General features: G+C 36.1%; 1 protein-coding gene across 1 annotated transcript in view; it reads right to left on the bottom strand.

The window, feature by feature from the left end:
• The window catches only part of LOC150077848 (tubulin epsilon chain-like), a 97599-nt gene that overhangs the window by 48026 nt on the left and 26466 nt on the right, over nt 1-23107 (bottom strand). Inside the window, exons 5-6 of the mRNA XM_090384382.1 lie at nt 19694-19815; nt 10800-10866 (exon numbers count right to left, since the gene is read on the bottom strand). Of these exons, the coding sequence (XP_090240508.1) occupies nt 10800-10866; nt 19694-19815 (189 nt within the window). The remainder of the gene's footprint in view (nt 1-10799; nt 10867-19693; nt 19816-23107) is intronic.

Genomic DNA, 23107 nt, shown 5'->3' on the forward strand with positions numbered 1-23107 from the left:
CAAGTTCAGAGTCATGTTTTTGCCAAGGAACACAACTGCACTAATTCAGCCTATGATGGGAACAGTGGGAAGACAACTGACAAACAGAAAGCCAGTGAAATATGGATCAGAGCATCAGAGCTATGGAGCAGAGCATTATTCAAGCCTTCAAAAGCCTACTATTGTGGTGAGCTACCTGCTTTTGTGAACTCAGGAATTCAAGTTCTAGAATTTCTAAAAACATAACAAAGATGTGCATACAATATTGGATTAGCATAGGAGAAAGTAAGCTCAACAGCAATTGAAAACTACTGGAAAAAATGTATTGGAAAGAAAAAGATAAGATCACTAATAACAACCCTGAATTAGCAGCATTTCAGAACAAGAAGCAAAAGCTGTTTGCAATGTACTTGATGGCAGTCTTGGAGCAGATGACCTGGCTACTTGGATTAAGGCAGATGTGTAAGCTCCAGCTGCACATCATCTGAGTGAGGAAGAAATCAGAGCCTCTGTGAAGTGGGAAGACAATTGACAAACAGAAAGCCAGTGAAATATGGAGTGATTCAGAAGATAATGTGGATGATTTGTGTGACAGTGGGAAGACAATTGACAAATAGAAGGCCAGTGAAGTGATTCAGAAGATAATGTGGATGGATTTGTGTGAAAAAAAAAAAGCACCAGAAATTAACCAAGTGCTTGAAAATATTAATGAGGTGATGGTGTGGTTATCAGAATGATAGTAAACATCTTTATTTACTGCATCTGACCAGTATTAAGTATTATGTACTGAAAAAATGCTGTCATCAGTTCTGGCAAAACTAAATACATGACTATTTCAGAACGGATGTGCAAAATGTAAGTTCATAATGGCATCACTGGGTATTAGTAGAATGTAAAGGAATGATATAACCTTTAATACTTTGTTTTTTAGTCTGTATACTCATAAGACATTAGTAAAGAAAGTACAGGTAGCCATCGTTTTGCGTTGGTCCGATTTGCATTGATTCGCAATAGTGCCAATCACTAACCACAATGCCATTTTTATTTTATTTATTTTTGCAATTTTTTTTATAAATTGAGAGTTTCAAATCGTCACACAAAATTTATCAGTATCATACTGTGCTATGTATCGTGCACTGTTCACGTGATTTAGGACAATCTGAGCCAATCAGCAATTAGTGCATTCGTACCACAGATGAGAAAGATTCCCATCCTCAAAGTAACCACTCGTGGATGCGGGTAGTAAAGGTCCATGCAGTGAAGCATTCAGTTGGTTGTTGTTTACACTATTTACACGTGTTGGAAATTTATTACGCTAACATTTTTTTATTAATTGTGCTATTAATAAATTAAATAATAATAATAGTGATAGCCGTGTGCAGTTTTTTCCAATCATGTTATAAATTTTTTAATTTAACAGAATAAAGAGATGCCATGTCTGGTAGAAGTAGTTAATTGAATCCTAGTGCAATATTCGGAGGATAGAATCTGATGAAAGCCGCCCTAATGTGTGTAGGGCTAGGAATATGCCTCCATCGACTATTACTATAACTACAAAGAATGCTAATAAAATAAAACAATCAATGCAAAGTGGTAGGTAAAATTTTTGGTGTCGAGAACCTAACCCTGTGATTTCTGATTGACTCCATTATACAAAGGATTCCATTTGCACCTGTCCCCCAGGAACCTAACCCCGACGTAAATCGAGGGCTACCTGTATTTATGTTAAAAAACTGAGGGAAAAAAATGGTAAAATTTTTTCAGCTATAAATGCACTTATTATAATGCAGATATTAAAGCTGTCACCTGACACTCACATTATACTGAGGTTGCACTGTATATAAAAAAGTTGTCACCTGATTTCATACCCTATTTTCATCTGTCCAACTCTGCCTTAGATTTACACAAACTCTTTAATTATGTATTAGGTGGCAAGTGGTTCCAATAGTTAATAGCCCTTTGGCTAAAATAATTTTCATATATTCAATTTAATTTACAATTATCCTTCATTAATTTATGTACGTTCTCTAATTTGTGCTCTTCATAAAAGAAAAAAGATATTCCCATTTATTCAAACCTCTCGAACCCGTAAATTACTTTGATCAGGAACCCACACAGTCATCAGGTCTAAAGATTTTGCAACCCATTGTCGCGCGCTCTCTCTCAACTAAAGTGCTATACCTTTTCCAACAGATCCACATCTTTTTTTGAAATGGAGTCTCCAAACCAGTATACAGTACTCAAGATGTGTTGTCCTCACCATTATCTCTTTGATCCTAACAAAATTATTGTACATCAGAGATAAAACACTATGTACTTCTAGCAGCCTATTCACACTGTTGAGAGAGCTTCATTTTTTTTTTTTTAAATGAAAACCCCAAACGAAAGGTATTGGAGCCTATAGTACTTAATGCCATGCATGGGTTGGAGGTTGAGAAGATGAAAGAAGATAACTGTCAACATCAGACTTGAAATTCTGTATATTGTAATTTTTGGGAGCTTCATGTAAGGTTATACAATTATTTCTGTTTTTCCATTTTTTTTAAAGCAAAATACCTTAGTTATTATAATTAATCACTCTTTTAACCTTCATATCATTTGAAAACTTTGCACATCAAACTAGTTATATCTTCATCAACAGCATTTCTTGAAAATTGGATTAATATCTCAGTTGACAAAGAGCTTGAGCACAGTAGGAAAAAAAGCACTTTTTTTCTACTAAAAAAGTAGTGAAAAGCACATTTATTTTTTGTAGATAATGTGCAAAACATGGGATTCTTATGCAACAATCAGCCAGGGATTCTCGACTGAACAAAATCTCACAGATTCATATAATCATCAATATTGGCTAGAGAGTTAAGGCCTTCACACTTAGAAAGGCTTACAAGGATAGGATCTCACCAAGGGAATGACTAGATTATGTGGCATTATGGATCTTGAAGGAACAAATGGAAGCCTCAATTTACCACCTATAGCCACCTCAAATGGACTTAATATTGTGGTCTGCATTTTATTTTATTTTAGCTTGGCTGGTGCAACAAAAGCCAATGGCTTCCTTGCACCATATGTCTAATACTAATAGCAAGAGATGTTTAAAATGTTTTTGAATTTGAGTTTTAAAAAAACAGTACAATTTTATTAGTTTTATAATGGATTACATACATTCTCTTTCCTTAAACATTAATTCAAACTATCTCTAATGCAATTGTTGAAAGACATATTGACAATGCAGATATTAACTAATTAAGCCAGACTATTATATTTAATATACTCATACAAATTAACTATCGCTGAATATTGTTATTGCTAATGCAACTGTTCACCAGCACATAAAGTACTATCTAATAATCCTTGATTTAATGAAAAATATCCTTCCTTCACTTATAAAATAAAAGGAAATTTTTTTTTTTCCCATCTGTAGTTTGATACCAATACATGCAAAGAAAGCAATACTCACAGGAAAAAAATAACCCTTAGGCAAATGTAGTAAGTGGCAGCTTCAAGCTTCTCACTGCTAATCAGATTCAAACTGAACTAGGAAGATACTGATCTGGTGGCTTGGTAAGGTCATCAATATGCTTATTCACAAATCCAAACAAAAATACTATTATATTTTCTTTGTAAATTTTTGTTTTCAGCCTGTTCCTGCTACTGTGAAATGGTTGCTGCAAGTTTATTGCTACTAATCAGGGTTAAAAGGAAGATACTGAGGAAAATCTCTATGTAGATTGCCAAGATCACTATATACAGTGGATTCCAGTTATTTGGGCCACTGGTTAATCGGGGCAGCCGTTTATTTGGGGCAAATCTTAAAAAACAGAACCCAATCGAGAAAATAGCCAGAATTTACTTTGCTTAATTGGGACAAAATGCCGTTTAATCGGGGCAGGAAACCACAGCACTGAAGATTACCCTACGATTGTCTCTGACCGTACCACATAGTTCACTCGGATTTCTGGAGGTTACAACCATAAAACAATAAAAACAATTAGCAGTCACCTGTTTATTGAGCTTTTGTGTTAGTGAAATCTATCATAAACTGATAGTAAACTCGATCTTATTGAATTTGCGATAATACCGACAGCTGGAATTCTGTGGGTTATTATGGTAAAATGTGTTTACACTTCTATGGAATCTTCAATCATATAAAAAAATAATTTTCAGAATCTTCTCTTCATTCCTATTTTTAAAGCTTCGTAATTTGTTACTCCGTTCTCACTTGCATGTATTGTGTTACTTGCAATTTGTGTGTGCCGTGTTCTTTGTTATTGATTGCTTATCTTTTTACTGTTTTAAATTTTAACCCCCACCCACAAATGACAGTGAACAGAAATGTCAACTATTTTAGTTAGTATGTACATATTACAGTATGTATTAATTCTTCCGATTATCATGTATATTCTTCTGAATTTCACGTATCATTTAATTTTTTAATTGGTAAGGTAATAATGGGTAAATCTGTACTTATATATCTTTACTTTTATAGCCTGTGGATAATATTCCTCCTATTTTCGCTAATTAGAATCACTGTTTAATTGAATTAAAATTCAATTCACAAACGTGATCACAATGACCGGCGCTTATTACACATCGTATAATAAACAGTACTTTACTATGGTGAATCCATCGTAGCGTGATTTGATTGTATAGTACAGTGAACCAATTGTAAACGGGGAAGGATTGTATTTTTAACTATTTACGTGAAACTTCGGATAATAATAACTTTTGTAATAACTGAAAGCAAAGTGGAGGAGAAATTGTTGAACATAAGAAAAGCACCGGGGTGGATGGGATCTATCCAGTTATATTAAAGGAGGTGGCAAAGCAACTAAGCAAACTCTTAGCCATAATTATGAGAACGTCCTTGGACTCAGGGGAGGTTCCCACGGACTGGAGATTGCAAATGTATCCCCAATTCACAAAGGGGGATCGAAGGGTGACATGAGTAATTACAGACCAGTTAGTTTAACTTCTGTTCCGGGTAAAATAATGGAGTCACTGGTTAAAGATGCATTGCAGGATCATCTAGACAAGACTGCAGCAATAATTCAGACACAGCATGGGTTTGTTAAGGGAAAGTCTTGTCAGACAAATTTGATAGGATATTATGATGTGGTTACAAAGGAACTGGATGCAAAAAATAATTTTGATATCATATATTTGGATTTCAGGAAAGCTTTTGACACTGTTGCGCATGGAAGACTATTGTACAAATTGGAGCAGAATGGTATTAAGGGTAAGTTGCTACAATGGATAAAAGGATGGTTAAGTGCGAGAAGACAGAGGGTGGTAATCAATGGGTGCTGCTCTTCTTGGACTAATGTTATTAGTGGAGTCCCACAGGGTTCGGTGTTAGGTCCACTGTTGTTTTGTATATTTATCAATGATATTGATGAAGGCATATTAGGCTTAATGTCGAAGTTTGCAGATGATACAAAGGCTGGCAGGGTTGTTAATGACAGTAATGGCAGTGTGCTACTGCAACAGGATCTAGATAATTTGGGCAGATAGGCTAAGAAGTGGCAACTGAAGTTTAACCTTGACAAATGCAAAGTACTGCATATGGGTAGAAGTAACCCCAGAGAAACGTACCAACTGTGTGGTACTACACTTAAGGTGGTAGAAAATGAAAAAGACCTGGGAGTAATTGTGCAGTCAGATATGAAGTTTTCTGAGCAATGCAGACAGGCTGCCAGGGCAGGTCATGGGGTTTTGTCAATGATATATAGGAATTTTTCTAGCAGGGAAAAGGAGGTGATTATTCCTCTGTATAAGGCAATGGTCAGGCCACGCCTTGAGTACTGCGTACAGGTCTGGAGGCCTCATTTTAGGAAGGATGCAGATTTACTTGAGCGTGTACAGAGAAGGGCAACAAGATTGGTGAGGGGAATGAAGGGATCTTCATTACCAAGAGAGGTAATCTTACCAAGAGAGGCTTAAGTTCTGCAAATTGCAGTGGCTGGAGACTAAGCACCTGCGCGGTGATCTGATTGAGGTATATAAAGCCTTGAATGGGTTGAGCATGCTGAATTCTGATGGGATTCTTCCACTTGTTCAGATTACGAACCTAAGGGGGCATAAATTCAAATTAAGAAAGGACAGATGTAGAATAGGTGTGTGGAAATTTGCCTTTAGCCAGCGGGTGGTTAATTGCTGGAACAAACTTCCATCTGTCGTGGAAGTTGATAGGTTGAATAAATTTAAGGAGGAACTGGACAGGCATTTGGAGGGAATGGTGTGATTTTTTTTTTTTTTTTTGGCTGATGCTGCATAAACTCATACACTTGCTTTCTTGCATCAAATGCCACTGCTACTACAATTGGGGCAGCCGCTTAATCGGGCCAAAATGCACTAGTCCCGATGTGTCCCAAATAACCGGAATCAACTGTATTCTAAAAAATCAAAACAAAAGAACTTTTTTTTTCTTGGGAGATGTTTTCTCTCCAGTCTACCACTGTTAAATGGTACCAGCTAGATTCTTGTTAGTAATCTGTCAAAACTGCATGGTACAGCATTGTGATTGCTACATAATGCTGATACACATTCAGCAATGTGTCAGCATCATAGATACACTACATATTACTAGAAAAATGTTAATTGAATAGCTGCATAAGAAGAACAACTGCTCACTATGATATTAATAATTACAATCTCCTTAACACAGTGAAAAGCATGCAAATCTGCGAGCCATCCATTATGGTATGGTCTCATTGGTTCAATGGACTGTTTTCTTTGATTATACAACAGGTGACAGTTTTCTAAATTTCAACTCTCATCACATTATACTGGTTATTGAAGAAATACATGTGAGCATTTCTGAATCAAATAACTTCCTGATAAAGTAGAACTATGTAGTATCACCAAAGCAAATACTAAAATTTTCTGTGTAGTGCGGGGAATATAAGCCATATTCCCCATATGCCCATAAAAGCTGAATTCATCAAAAAATATTGAGAAACATAAGAACAAGCTGTTTATACAAGCAGTTCAGCACAATCATTTTATTCAAGTGTGGGTGCATGTGTTGTTTAATTGTGTCATGTTACAATTGTGTCATGGGTAGCTAAGAATAGAAACAGGTGCAGGTATACTTGCGTGTACACCAATGCTAGGAGTTTAGTAAATAAATTTGATGAATTTGAGGTATTGCTCAAAACATCAAAGGCAGATATTGTTGGGATATCAGAGACGTGGTGTCACACAGATATAAGGGATGCAGAACTGCAATTTGGGGAGTACAACGTCTACAGAAAGGATAGACAGGATAGGAAGGGGGGGAGGGGTTATGCTATTAGTTAAGAAACACATAAAAACCAAGGAAGTGAAGCCAGTCGACATCGCTGGACAGTGCAGTGTTGAGTCAGTTTGGTGTGACATAAGCATTGGGAGATCAAAATTGAGAGTAGGAGTGTGCTATAGGCCTAATGACTCTGATGAGTATAATAAGGAACTGTACAGGGAAATAGAGTGGGCCAGTAAATCAGAGAGTCTTATAATGGGAGATTTTAATTTCCCAGATATTGACTGGAATTTGGGGGCTGGTTACTCACACACTAGCAGGACTTTTGTGGATTTATTGGATGATTGTTTTCTACATCAGCATGTTCAGGAGGCAACTAGAGGGAGTAATACTCTTGATTTGATTATCAGCAGTGATTCTTCATGCATTAAGAATCTGCAGATAAATGAACCACTAGGTGACAGTGATCACAGTGTGTTGAAGTGGGATTGACTGAAAGAGGTAACTACCATTAGGGGTAAAGGGAAGGGTTATTGCTTCCGTACATACCAACTAAGAAATATTGTTCAAGGTTTAGGCCAAAATGGATGTCAGATGAACTAATGAGGCATATGGCAAAGAAGAAAAATGCATGGGATACTTACAAATTAACACATGACACAGAAGCCTATGATAGATACAAGTTGATATGCAACCAAGTTACAAAGGAGGTTAGGCAGGCGAAGGCAGATTACGAGAAATCCTTGGCAAGGGATGCAAAGAAAAACAGCAAAGAGTTCTTTACTTATGTAAACTCTAGAAGGAAGGGGATGAATCAGATTGGTCCACTTGATATTGATGGGTCAACTGTTGATGATCCTGCTCAGGTAGCTAACAAACTAAATGAATATTTTGCATCGACATTCACACATGAGGAGTTATTCAGCAAGGGGAATGCCAGAGGTGTATTCAACTCTAGCAGTAAGCTACAGAATCTTGAAATAACTGGGAGTAAAGTGGAGGAGAAACTGTTGAAGATAAACACAAGAAAGGCACCCGGGGTGGATGGGATCTATCCAGTTATATTAAAGGAGGCAGCAAAGGAAGTAAGCAAACCCTTAGCCATAATTATGAGAGCTTCCTTGGACTCAGGGGAGGTACCCATAGACTGGAAATGTGCAAATGTGACCCCAATTCACAAAGGAGGATCAAAGGCTGACACAAGTAACTATAGACCTGTGAGCTTAACTTCTGTTCCAGGAAAATTAATGGAGGCACTGGTTAAAGAAGCACTGCAGGATCATTTAGACAAGACTTCAGTTATAGCTCAGACACAGCATGGTTTTGTTAAGGGGAAGTCTTGCCTGACCAACTTGATTGGATACTATGATGTAGTCACAAAAGAACTGGATGCAGGGAATAACTTTGATATTATATACTTGGATCTTAGAAAGGCTTTTGATACTGTTGCACATGGAAGACTGCTACACAAATTGGAGCAGTGTGACATTGGAGGCAAATTGCTGCTATGGATAAAGGGGTGGTTGAGTGGGAGAAGACAGAGAGTGGTAATCAATGGACACTGCTCATCGTGGACTAATGTTATTAGTGGAGTCCCTCAGGGCTCAGTGTTGGGTCCATTATTGTTTTCTGTATTTATAAATGATATTGATGATGGTATATCAAGCTTAATGTCCAAGTTTGCAGATGATACAAAGGTTGGCAGGGTTGTCAAGGACACTACTGACACTATGCTGCTGCAACAGGATCTGGAAAGGTTGAGCAGATGGGCTGAGAGGTGGCAAATGAAGTTTAACATTGACAAATGTAAAGTACTACACATGGGAAACAGCAACCCCAGAGCAACGTATCAACTCTGTGGTACTACACTGACAGTGGTAGAGAATGAAAGGGACTTGGGGGTGATTGTGCAGGCAGATATGAAGTTCTCTGAGCAGTGCAGATGGGCTGCAAGAGTAGCTCATGGAGTATTGTCAATGATATACAGGAATTTTTCCAGCAGGGATAAGGAGGTGATTATTCCATTGTATAAGGAAATGGTCAGGCCACACCTAGAGTACTGCGTACAGGTCTGGAGGCCTCATTTCAAGAAGGATGTAGAGCTACTGGAACGAGTACAGAGAAGGGCAACAAGATTAGTGAATGGAACAAAGGGGTGCTCTTACGAAGAAAGGCTTAAGTTTTGCAAATTACAGTGTCTGGAGACTAGGCACCAGCGAGGTGATCTGATAGAGGTGTATAAAGCCTTGAATGGTTTAAGCATGCTCAATGCTGATGGGATTCTTCCTCTAGCTCAGAAAAATCACCTGAGAGGGCATAAATTCAAATTGAGGAAAGACAGATGTAGGATAGACGTGCGGAAATTTGCCTTTAGCCAGCGGGTGGTTGGTTGGTGGAACAGACTGCCATCCCTTGTGGTGGAGGTTGATAGCCTAAATAAGTTTAAGGCTCAGCTGGACAGGTATTTTGAACGAACAGAGGGGTGAAGTGGAAGTGGGTTTTTTTTTTTTTTTTTTTTTTTTGGCTGATGCTGCATAAGCTTGCTTTCTTGCATCAAATGCCTCTACTAATGCTAATGCTATTGTATTATTGTTGGGTTTTAAGCATATCAGATCCTGTATTGCGTCATTGTGTATTGTCTGTGAAAGTGTGTATTTACAGACTTATTGGATGTTATGTGCTGAAAAAAAAAAATAATTGAAGGAGAACCCTACTCCTTCCACCTGAGATTGGCTAACTATGGCCTCAACTGAAAAGGACTTTAGAAATTCCTTCAGTCATCAAGAGGAACTGAGCCAGTCCTCTCCAAATGAGTGACAAGTGAAGAAACTGCTATACTGTCATGGAAGATATGACATATTACAGATCATGCAAGTTGACTAGGTCGTTTTGAACACTTAGGGCCTAGTGTTTACTTTCAGATGCAAGTGACGAATTTTGGCAAAAGAAATTTAACTTTCTACATATGCAATTCTGATACTTGATCATAATGAAATAAGTAAACTTTCAGTACAGTTATACAGCATTTAAAACACAGAGAAACAAACAATAATATAAACTTTAAATCATAATAAACAACTGTACAATAAAATAGTAAAAAAAAAAAAAAAAAAAAAGAAGTAAACTGCAGCCATTATCAACCCACTGTAGGATGGAAGCCTCCTCAATGATTCATGTTGAGGGAAATGGACCATAATCTGCCACACTGGTCCAGTGTGGGTTGACAGATCAACTGTATTTAGCAGTTAGGGGCTTGAACACCGGTCTACTCAAAGAGCGTATGCTACTGCACTCCCGCTCCTGACCACTCGGCTATGGAGGTCTTAATAAAATAGTAACACATTCCAAAAATTAAAGCATTCAAAAACCTATCTTTTCAGCTTGGGATTAAACAATATTTTGAAGTATCTACTTTTATGTGCAAAACATTACACCGTTGTGGTTTTATATTAATCTCTTACTTAGGCAAGACCACATCCTACAGTTCATTAAAGATAGAGCAAAGCTAAGTATTTTAAGGGTATTCATTGGTTTCTGTTAAGCATATAAATTATGGGTGTATCTGGAGGGTTTCACTGACCTGTGGACATCAGGCAAATGGTCATAAAGAAGTTCTAAAATTATAGTTCCAAGGCCTGATCCAGTACCTAAAAAAAGACAACAGAAATAATATCTTTAATACAATATAATAATTAGTAATATAAATAATAAAATAAAATGCTTTAACCTAAGTTTATTCAAAGATATATCCTCATTAACTCTTGAGAGGGCATATTTGAAAAAAATTTTAAATCTTTCCATGAAGTACTTTATTCAACATTTATGGAATAGGCAAGAAATAATTAAAAATTGTGCACAGTAATTCACCAGTTGTGCACAGTGTACTGTCATCTATTATTTTAACATTATAATGGATACAAATACAAATAATAAATTCTTTAAATTTTCAAATATATTTTTAAAAATAAATTTTAAAATAAAAGTGAGTACTGGAAAAATCTTTGAACTGGCACATCTGCTTGAGAATTCTTAAGCTGTAGGCTGATACATGAGTTGGCTTGTAGTGCATTTTACATATCATTCAGTATTCATGAAATAAAGTTAAGAAATTGTCTAAAATTATGCATTTAGAATATCATTCTTTATTTTAAATATAATATATACAAGTAAATAAATAAATATATAAGAAAAAGAATTTGGATTATTTGAACCCAAATATAAATTGAAAAGAAAACAAAGACTAAGAGTCTTTAATCTTCTTCTGATTCACCAGTGTTGGCATGAAATTCTGAAACAAGAGTGTTTCAAAATTTCATGAGGGTAAAAAACATGTCTTCAAATGCTTACAAGATGGACAATTTTCAATATTTCTCACTGAATTTTTTTCTCCTTTGTATTTCCCTTAGTCAATCCAATACTTTGCTCAGTAAAAGTAAATATTCTCTTTGATCAATGCTTTGCTCAGTAAAAGTAAATATTCTCTTTGATCAATGCTTTGCTCAGTAAAAGTAATAAAAAAAGCAAATATTATAAACATAGGTTGTTTATAATAAGTTTTTTTATTATTTAAAATAACAATAAGTTTGCTATGTTACAGCATAGCTGCCATTGGATTTTTCCATGGTCATACTTCAATTCTAACATAATCAATGATGCAAATCAGTAGTTGATACTAAAATTACAAATGGCATCACTAACAGAGATTTTAATTTAAGTATAATTTGGTTGAATACACTTTAGAAGGAGCATATGCACTTGAAGGTTAAAAATAAAATAGTTATTACTCTATTTTACTTATTATGTTTATAATATTATAATAATGTTTGCTTTTTTTATTACTTTTACTTAGGCTGGAATAAATACTTTGCCTTCACACACCAAAAACACTGCTGTTGGTATACATATTATTATATAAAAATTATTTTTAAGCACTTTTTAACATCTTAACAGTATATAATGAGCTGGGGTATCTATAGATTTGTGTGTAATCTTGTCCAAAGAATGTACCGACAATACCAGTGAGAGCTTTTACATAATGGTAATATATTTTTGTTAGAAGTTAAATGAAAATAAAAGACATTGCTACAACGTGTTAAAATTCATTTAAAACGTTTACTGAAATGTTACCATATTAATCTACACTTAATAGTTTGGCTATGTTTCGAGAGTGCTGAACCCCATCTTCTCTGAGAGGGAGGGAGGGGAGAATACAAAGAAAGAAACAAATTAAAAAAACAAATCATGGTAATATAAAAAGGTGAAGTTGCTATATAAAGCATACAATTTATTTGTGATTTAATAACAGCAGCAAGTTCAAAGAAGCTTAAATTTATGTCTTCAAGAGAAAAGAACCAAGAATGTAAGGCTTATTCACAGCCTTCTTTTAAAGGGTACTATTACAGTAAATTGTCAAAATAATGGCACCCCCAAATAACGGAACATTCAAGCCAATGGCACATTGAGATCGGATGTTTACATACAACGGAGATGTCTTGTAGTGCCAAAAAAAGAAAACTGCAAGTCACGTGATACAATATTTGTTTACATTCGCCATTTTGAAAGTGAATTCCGTACTGATACTTCACTAATAGTAGTAGTAGTGGTAGTAGTGGCATGTGATGCAAGAAAGCAAATATGAGCTTATGCAGCATCAGCCAAAAAAAAAAAAAAAATCACACCATTCCCTCCAAATGCCTGTCCAGTTCCTCCTTAAATTTATTCAACCTATCAACTTCCACGACAGATGGAAGTTTGTTCCAGCAATTAACCACCCGCTGGCTAAAGGAAAATTTCCACACATCTATTCTACATCTGTCTTTTCTTAATTTGAATTTATGCCCCCTTAGATTCGTAATCTGAACAAGTGGAAGGATCCTATCAGAATTCAGCGTGCTCAACCCATTCAAGGCCTTATATACCTCAATCAGATCACTGCGCAGGTGCCTAGTCTCCAGCCACTGCAATTTGCAAAACTTAAGCCTCTCTTGGTAAGAGGATCCCTTCATTCCCCTCACCAATCTTGTTGCCCTTCTCTGTACACGCTCAAGTAAATCTACAACCTTCCTAAAATGAGGCCTCCAGACCTGTACGCAGTACTCAATCCGTGGCCTGACCATTGCCTTATACAGAGGGATAATCACTTCCTTTTCCCTGCTAGCAAAATTCCTATACAGCAGACCCCCGTTATAACGCGGTTTGCTTTACGCTGATTCGCTATAACGCTGTTCTTATATTATAACCCGTATCTGACTATAAAAAAAAAAAAAAGTAAAGTGCAGCCATTATCAACCCACTGCAGGGTGGAAGCCTCCTCAACAATTCATGCTGAGGGAAATGGACCATAATCTGCCACGCTGGTCCAGTGCGGGTTGGCAGATCGACCGTATTCAGCAGTCAGGGGCTTGAACCCCGGTCTACTCAAAGAGCGTGTGCTACTGCACTCCCGCTCCTGCCCACTCGGCTACGGAGGCCGTTGTATCTGACTATAGCGCTCTTTTACAGATTACATTTTTGACATATTTAACGAAATCGTTTCATTTGATGGAGTCGATAGCTTGAAAATGAATAGCAAAACAGCATTAAAACGTTTCCCACGCCGACTTGAGGAATTTTCCCACGCTCAGTGAAATTTTCTCGCACGCTAATTTAATTGCAGTACAGTGATTTGTTACGTAGTTCCGAGATCAACATTTTAAAAAATGATCAAATATATTGCTTGTAATATTTGGGTTATATGCATTTATCCAAAGTCTAGTCATCACTCAGTACAGTATTAGACATCGTGCATAACGGAAAGTTTACTTGATCATAATTAATTGTATCATAATTAATTCAACCAACGCGGTTATATTTTCGAAGAGCTAATAATGACCGACACGAATGAAAAAGCAACAACGTCTGGGCGCAGTAGGAAGACTATAAATGTAAGAAAAAGACTGAATTTGAAAATTAAATTAGACGTTTTGAAGCGAATCGATTCCGGTCAACGACAAGCGGATGTGTGCCATAATTTAGGACTTGCAAGTTTAACTGTAAGAACAATTATAAAAAATTAATTTTATCAGCGGGAAAGATAGCTGTTCCACTGCAAGCAACTAGGACTAGGCCGGCTATTAGGATTGAAATGGAAAGACTAATTTTATTGAAGATAATATTCCAATGCAGAAGTCAGTTAAGTTAAATATTAAAAAAAAAAAAAAAAAAAAGAGAGAGAGAGAAAGAGATTAGCCAATATAATGATCTGAAGAAAACTAGGCTAAAAAAAAAAAAAAAAAAAAAAATGTGGAACCATTTAAAACTGGTAAGGGCTGGTAGAATATATTTAAAATCCAGGGAGAAACCGCTAGTGCAGATCAAGGAGCCGAAACTTGCAAAAAAGAACTTGTTAAAATTATTGAAGAGGGGTATTATGTGTTATACTTCTCAACAAGTTTTTAACATAGTTGAAGCGGGACTTTTGTGGAAACGAATGCCTAAAAGAAGTTTCATATTGAAAGAACAAAAAATATGCCAAATTTCAAAGCGGAGAAGGATCAGTTGACTTTATTGTTGGGTGGTAACGCTGCGGGCCATTTAAAATTAATACCCCTTTTAGTTTATTTGGAAGAGGGCCAAAGTTCAACTCAAAATCCACACATTTTTCATGATTAAATTCATCCATTAAATTAAATCAATTAAATTCATTATTTTAATTGGAATTTTAAGTTTACTTTTGATACGCAAGTAGTTACCACATAATTATACGTATGTAATGCAAAATATTTTATATGTGCAAATATTTGAATATTAAATATTTTGACCGACATTTGTGCATCTTTTCATTACTGTTTATTGTTGATTAGGAAATATCCTATGGCACCGACCGCAGCTCACAAATACATATGTTACCTTATGGCAAAGTGGCGCTCGCTTAGCGCGGATTCACTTAGCGCTCTGTTTTTCCGGAACGAATGATCAGCGTTAAGCGGGGGTCACCTGTATATCATTGACAAAACCCCATGACCTGCCCTGGCAGCCTGTCTGCATTGCTCAGAAAACTTCATATCTGCCTGCACAATTACTCCCAGGTCTTTTTCATTTTCTACCACCTTAAGTGTAGTACCACACAGCTGGTACGTTTCTCTGGGGTTACTTCTACCCATATGTAGTACTTTGCATTTGTCAAGGTTAAACTTCAGTTGCCACTTCTTAGCCCATCTGCCCAAATTATCTAGATCCTGTTGCAGTAGCACACTGCCATTACTGTCATTAACAACCCTGCCAACCTTTGTATCATCTGCAAACTTCGACATTAAGCCTGATATAACCTTCATCAATATCATTGATAAATATACAAAACAACAGTGGACCTAACACCGAACCCTGTGGGACTCCACTAATAACATTAGTCCAAGAAGAGCAGTACCCATTGATTACCACCCTCTGTCTTCTAGCACTTAACCATCCTTTTATCCATTGTAGCAACTTACCCTTAATACCATTCTGCTCCAATTTGTACAATAGTCTTCCATGCGCAACAGTGTCAAAAGCTTTCCTGAAATCCAAATATATGATATCAAAATTATTTTTCGCATCCAGTTCCTTTGTAACCACATCATAATATCCTATCAAATTTGTCAGACAAGACTTTCCCTTAACAAACCCATGCTGTGTCTGAATTATTGCTGCAGTCTTGTCTAGATGATCCTGCAATGAATCTTTAACCAGCGACTCCATTATTTTACCCGGAACAGAAGTTAAACTAACTGGTCTGTAATTACTCGTGTCACCCTTCAATCCCCCTTTGTGAATTGGGGATACATTTGCACATCTCCAGTCCGTGGGAACCTCCCCTGAGTCCAAGGATGCTCCATAATTATGGCTAAGGGTTTGCTTAGTTGCTTTGCCGTCTCCTTTAATATAACTGGATAGATTCCATTCACCCCAGGTGCTTTTCTTACGTTTAACTTCAACAATTTCTCTTCCACTTTGCTCTCGGTTATTACAAAATCATTAAGTATCTTGCTACAATTTGATAACCTGCTGCCATTTTCAAACCTTAATAATTCCTCACGTGTGAATGTAGATGCAAAATACTCATTCAGTTTGTTTGCTATCTGAGCAGGATCATCAACAGTCGAACCATCGATGTCAAGTGGACAGATCAGATTCATCCCCTTCCTTTTAGAGTTTATATAAGTAAAGAAATCCTTGCTGTTTTTCTTAGCATCTTTTGCCAAGGATTTCTCGTAATCTGCCTTAGCCTGCCGAACCTCCTTTGTGACCTGATTACAGATTAACTTATATCTGCCATATGCTTCTGAGTCGCTTGATAATTTATATGCATCCCATGCATTTTTCTTCTTTGTTACGAGTCTCATTAGTTCATTTGACAACCATTTAGGCCTAAACCTTGAACAATATTTCTTAATAGGTATGAACCTTTTAGTAGCTTCCACGATTAATTCCTTGAATGCTTCCCACTTAGAATTTACTGTTAGTAACATCGTCAGTTGATCCCACTGTACAGAATTTAAAAAATGTCGGAGACCACTGTACTTGCCTTTACGGAAGCAAAAACCCTTTCCTTTACCCCTGATAGTAGTTAAATCTTTAAGTAAATCCCATGTCAGTACACTGTGATCACTGCCACCTAGTGGTTCTTTTATCTGCAAATTCCTAATACATGAATGATCACTGCTGATAACCAGATCAAGAGTATTACTTTCTCTGGTTGCCTCTCGAACATGCTGCTGCAGAAAACAATCATCCAATAAATCCACAAAAGTCTGACTAGTGTGCGAGTGCCCAACCCACAAGTTCCAGTCAATATCTGGGAAGTTAAAATCCCCCATTATAAGACATTCCGATTTACTAGCCCACTCTATTTCTCTGTACAATTGTTCATTGTACTCATTCAAGTCATTAGGCCTATAACACACTCCTACTCTTATTTTTGTTTTCGCAGTGCTTATGTCACACCAAACTGACTAAACAGTGCACTGTTCATCTATATCAACTGGATGCAATTCTTTTGATTTTATGTTTTTCTTTATTAACAGCATAACTCCAGTTATGCTGTTAATAAAGATAAACATAACAGATATAAGGAAAGCCGAACTGGAACCAAATTCCAGTTCGGCATTCCTTATATCTGTGTGACACCACATCTCTGATATCCCAACAATATCCGCCTTTGATGTCTTGACCAACACTTCAAATTCATCAAATTTATTTACTATACTTCTAGCATTGGTATACATGCAAGTATACATGCACCTATTCTTATTCTTAATTACTCTAACACATCCCATATACCCACCTGTTTCACGATGACTGCCATCCGTCCCTGAAACCCCCAACACCCCTCGCTCCAGGTCGCTACTTATTCTAATAGAAGTTGTGCAAGAATCACCTTCACCTCTGCCTATGGCTACTGTTAAACTATTAGTCCTTGTATCCCCCCAAGCTATCAGTTTTCCGACCCACCTAACACTGCCTCGATAGCATCAGCAAATATTCTTGCACCCTTTCTATTTAAGTGTATCCCATCCCTGTAGAAGCAGTCTCTCCTGTTAACAAGTACAGACCAGGCTGAAAAAAATTCTACCCCTTGAGCCCTGCACAGTCTTTCCTGGGCCGAATTGATCGACAAGGCTCTCATCATATACTCCCTTCTATCGTGTCTGGGCAGAATTGCAGACACTTTCAAATTCAACCCTATTTCACGGCTTTTTTTCAACAGTGACCTGTACTTGTTAAGTAATTCCTAATAATGCCGGTCTCCTACTCTTAATATCATTAGTGCCAACATGTACAACTATATCACCTTTTGTGCCCCTAAAAGATGATATCTGCTCTACAACGTCATCAACCTTTGCCCCTGGCAGACATACCCTGGTCCTGTTCTACCTATCCTTTTTACAAAGGATGTTCCCCGTTTCCCTGACAATAGAGTCACCAACAACTACTAGTTCCTTTGGGACCAGCGCAATCTGCCATGGATTATACCGTTTTACATTTATTTTAAATTAAAAAACCCTCACTATGGCTCCTAAAGTTAATAAACCTCACACAGAGAAGAAAAGAACAACATTAAAACTTAGTGACAAACTTGATATAATCCAAAGTACAGTATTAGATCAGCATCACCCAGAAAGTTAATTCATATATACATGTGCATTGTCTGTAATTTGCGTGTTCTCTGGTCGATTTGCCTGTTGTGCTGAATGAAAAACCCCAGTTTCTGGGGGGACCTTGCTATCTATGCCTGAGACCAACTAACTCAGTCACAGAGTGAAAAAAGCCCATAAAAGTTCCTTGGCATCATCGATGGGATTCAAACCTGGGCCTTTTCTACCTGGTGTAGGGAGAACGGTGACAATACCACCACTCTGCTGCCCATGCAGACTAAACTTGATATAATATAAAGAAAACAGAATGGGGCATAAGCAGGAGTGTATTAATGGCAGAATATAACACTGGATCATCAACATGTTTATGTTTTTTATGTGCAGTTAATAAAATAGCATTATAATCTCTCTATTTCTTATTTAGCCTCATTATTTCTGCATTAAATATATTAAAAATAAAACTTTCTAGATAACGGAAAAATTTAATTAACAGCACCTTGAATCCCCGAAGATGCCGTTATTCTGAAAGTCTACTATACTAGTGAAAGAGGTAGTAGTCTGGAAATGAAAACCATTCCTATAAGACTAAACTGATTTAAAATTAGTTTGGTCTAATAGGAATAGTTTTCATTTCCAGACTAATACCTTTTTCATCAGTAATAGTACTCTTTAGAGGAAGGAAATTAATTAGCATTATATTCTCAGTTCTCTTCAAGACAAGTTTTAAGCTTCTTTGAATTTACTACTGCTATTAAGTCACATATCAATTGTATGCTTACATAGCAACTTCACCTTTTGCAACACCACAAATTGTGTTTTAATTTGTTTCTTTCTCTACATCTCTTGACCAAGAGGAGTGAAGACAGAGTTCAGCAGAACCTCGAAATATAGCCAACCTGTATTAAGTGCAGACTGATGTGGTAACCCTTCAATTAACATTGTAAACAAATTTTCACAATGTAACAGTGCCATTTATTTTCAATTAACTTCTAATAATGCAAACCACATTTCATCTCCCTTTCAGACAATTATGATTTTGATATATTTTTTATGGTTCCTTGGCACCTTAGGCTATCATTTTCCAGTATATAACTGTAATATGAATATGTGCAATACGTTATAGTGATGATTTGTCTGATAGCTACTAGTTACTGAAATAAGTATTTATTAGTCAAGTATCAGTGGTAAACATTGCATTACTGTGTATAATTTAGATTCTTTGTTGAATTTTCTTCCTTTAAAACAATTATCTTTTATCTAACCTTGTTTATGATGATGATAATGATGATGACAAAAATGAAAATGCTACTGTCTGATTTGTTTATTTTAAAAAGTATAATACAAGATTCACTAAACCACTAACCTCCGCCTGTTGAGTGAATTAAAAAGAAACACTGAAGACAATCACATTTCTCTGCCTCTTTCCTTACAAGATCTATTATTTTGTCTTTATATAACATTCCATATTCTTTATGGCCAACTGCCCTATAAAAGTTAATATAAATTTCCATAATTTATATTTGACTGGATGCAGAGATGTGTAAAATTTTAAAATTATATTTGAACGTTAACAATATATGCAAATGTTACACAGCTTTCTAATCATAAAAAAAAAAAAGAAATTTTTAAATTGCAATTAAGATTATATTCATAATAGGAATATTACTACAGTTTTGCTAACATAGAATAGCATATGTCAGAAACATACCAAAATCAACATGTCATGCTAAATATTAAAGAACCGTAATCAGTACATACAACTAAGTCAAAGTTGTTTTAGCTAGTTGAAGCTTTGGCGCTGGTCAGGGTTGATGCACCTGGAAAAGCTGCGAAGGGTATATTGTATATATCAGTGGTGGCCAACTTAATTTGTGATGCGATCTACTTTTTTTCTTCAAAATGTGCCGTGATCTACCATCTCAAGAATTTCATTGCACATGGTTAAAAAAGTTAATCAACACATATTGAAAAATGTTGTTTATAAATTTTAAAATTAAATACAATTCGGAATTCTTATTTTAAATTCATATGTATTTAAAATTTTAATTTATGCGAAGTTTGTGTCTTCATGTCATCTGCCAAGCTTTCAAAATTAGGGATATACTGTGATCCCCCAGGGGTTCACATCTGGTATGGGCTTGGCACACCCAGGGTCCTGAGCTGGGTATTATCATTCTTCTCTTTCTTGGTGATTCCCTTCCCTTTTACTTCTCTCTCTCTCTCTCTCTCTCTCTCTCTCTCTCTCTCTCTCTCTCTCTCTCTCTCTCTCTCTCTCTCTCTCTCGAAGTCCATAAGAGTAGAGAAAGAAGTATTCGTTTTTTTTTTTTTTTTTTGTTTTAAATACGAAAAGGCCGATTCACATAGATAGGTGGAACCAAAACAGGAATTTAAAAGTTCACTGCATTTTTTTTTCATTTCGGTACTTTTCTCGGCAAACATATTTCCAAAAGTCTTCTTCTGATGATCTGGCTTTTAGGAAGATATCATTTCGTTACGTAATAATTTCATTTTCAAGTAATATTTTCTCCATGTGAAAAATTCCAGCGATTTTTCTGCAATTTGTTTCATATCTAAGTCGACATTAAATGGATAAGAAATATACTGAACAATGTCTTCAATTGTTTCAAAATCATCCACAACTTCCTCAATTTCAGAAACATTTTTCTCACTATTAAATTCAAAAACAGGATATTTTTACAAATGATCTTGCATATTTGCAAAATGATTGGATTTTTTTTCTTTGAGATCCTTAGCCAATCCCAAAAAATGATATTTATGCAGAAATACTACTAATCAGTGTGTTGAAGTGCCTTTCTAAATTTCCTTTTTTTTTGGGTATAGCCACGGAAGCATTGCAGATCAAACAACAACATTTTTCTTTTATCATTACAAAAAAATATTCTAGTTCCCACTCTTGATGAAAATGATATGTTTTGCCTTTTTCGTAGTATTAATTTTAAATCAAAGGTTATTAAATTAACGTATAAGTATTGTCCAGTTATTAATATTAAGTAAGCTATATAAGAATTCGACACATACACTATGCCCTCCACAACATAACTGCGTGCATTTTCACTGGACAAGCCTAGCGGCTGCGAGGCGACAAGAGTAGTCACGTGGTTCAACAGATTTGAAATAAATAAAATAAATTTTCTGTTTATACTCCGGGACGACCAAACGGTTAGAGGAGTTCACAAGATAGACAGAATACAAGAAACAGCACTGTATTTAGTAGTGACTGGTTTGAACCCCGTCACTCAAGGCATGTGCACTTATGCACCCGTGTGCCTGACCACTCGGGTACGGCAGCCTGTTTTGTATGAAGCGTATGCAGTGGGGTGCATAATAATAATATTTAGATTAATCTATTTTTTATATATATATTTAAAATTTGTCTTAAAATCGAACGAAATTAAAGCCGTAATCGACTTGTTGGCCATCCCTGGTATATATATCACTTTTGTGTACAATAAAGATTATATATATATATATATATACAAGGAATGGGGCATTCTTGTAAGAATAACTTTAAAAAATAACAGAAAATAAGGTGGTGAAATTAGACTGATTGCTAGAGGAGTATTTAAATTGCAAAATACTGATATCAAATATATAATTGGAAAAAAAAAAAATAAGGAAAAGAACAAGGTCTGGAATTGTATACAATAACTAATAATAATACAGAAATCAGAAAACTTCTAGAAAGGGTGAAAAAACCAGCATAGATATTGCATCAAGTTAAAAACTGCTAAATATACATAACAATATTACCCTTTTTATACTGACCTATATATAAAAAGGATATTTTCTAAAGTAGAAATGTATTGCTTAAAAAATACACCCCGTGCACCACAATTAAGAGATTAAAAGCGCTAAGATCCTATTAAAAATGAAAAGTATACATAAAGTGCTTGTGATGCACCCATCACAGGAGGTTCATTCTCTAGATTTGGCAATGGAGATGGTCTGAACATCTTTGGTTGCCATATATGGATTGTAACATTAAATGGATAGAGACTACAGTAACATCATAAGTAATTTAGATGAGGCCAAAATTTAAAGGAGCCACTGGGGCAAAACCTTGGGTATGTCTTTGGTTCTAGTATTACTCAATTTTTGCTTCAAATATCTGTTTTGTTTTTTTTTTTTTTATGAGAAACCCAAACACGAGAGGTATTAGAACCTATAGTACTTAGTACCGTGCTTGGGTTGGAGGTTGAGAAGACGAAAGAAGATATTTGTTGATATTGGACTTGAACTTCTGTAGATTGTAGTTTTCAGGAAATACGTATGAAGGAAGGTTGTTCCAGAAAACGGCAGTTGAATGAATAAATGAGGAAGATGAAAAGTTGGTTCTGTGGGTTTGAAGTTGCACAGTAAATGGATGTTGGCTGGTGGCAGCACGTGTTCGGACTGTTTTGAAAGAGAGAGCGGGAATTATAGAAGCCAATTCAGAAGAACAGTGCCCATGGAAGTATCTGTAGAAGAGGCATGCAGCAGAAACAGTGCGTCTATGAGAAAGCAAGTGGAGAGACTCTGTTAGAGATGAATCAATAATTAACCTAACTGCCCTCTTCTGAATGGAATCAAGAAGCTTGAGAGAGGTTTTGGGGGCACCACCCCAGATGTGGGAACAATATTCCATGGCAGGGCGGATTTGCGATTTATACAGAGTGAGCAACTGTTTGGAAGAAAAGTAACGGCGAGAGCGAAAGAGAAAACCAAGTTTTTTAGATGCAGAGGAAGCAATATTTGTAATGTGCTTGTGCCAAGAGAG

The sequence above is a fragment of the Mastigoproctus giganteus genome, chromosome 11, assembly GCF_048544385.1.
Source record: "Mastigoproctus giganteus isolate SK-2022 chromosome 11, ASM4854438v1, whole genome shotgun sequence".
Classification (NCBI taxonomy): domain Eukaryota; kingdom Metazoa; phylum Arthropoda; class Arachnida; order Uropygi; family Thelyphonidae; genus Mastigoproctus; species Mastigoproctus giganteus.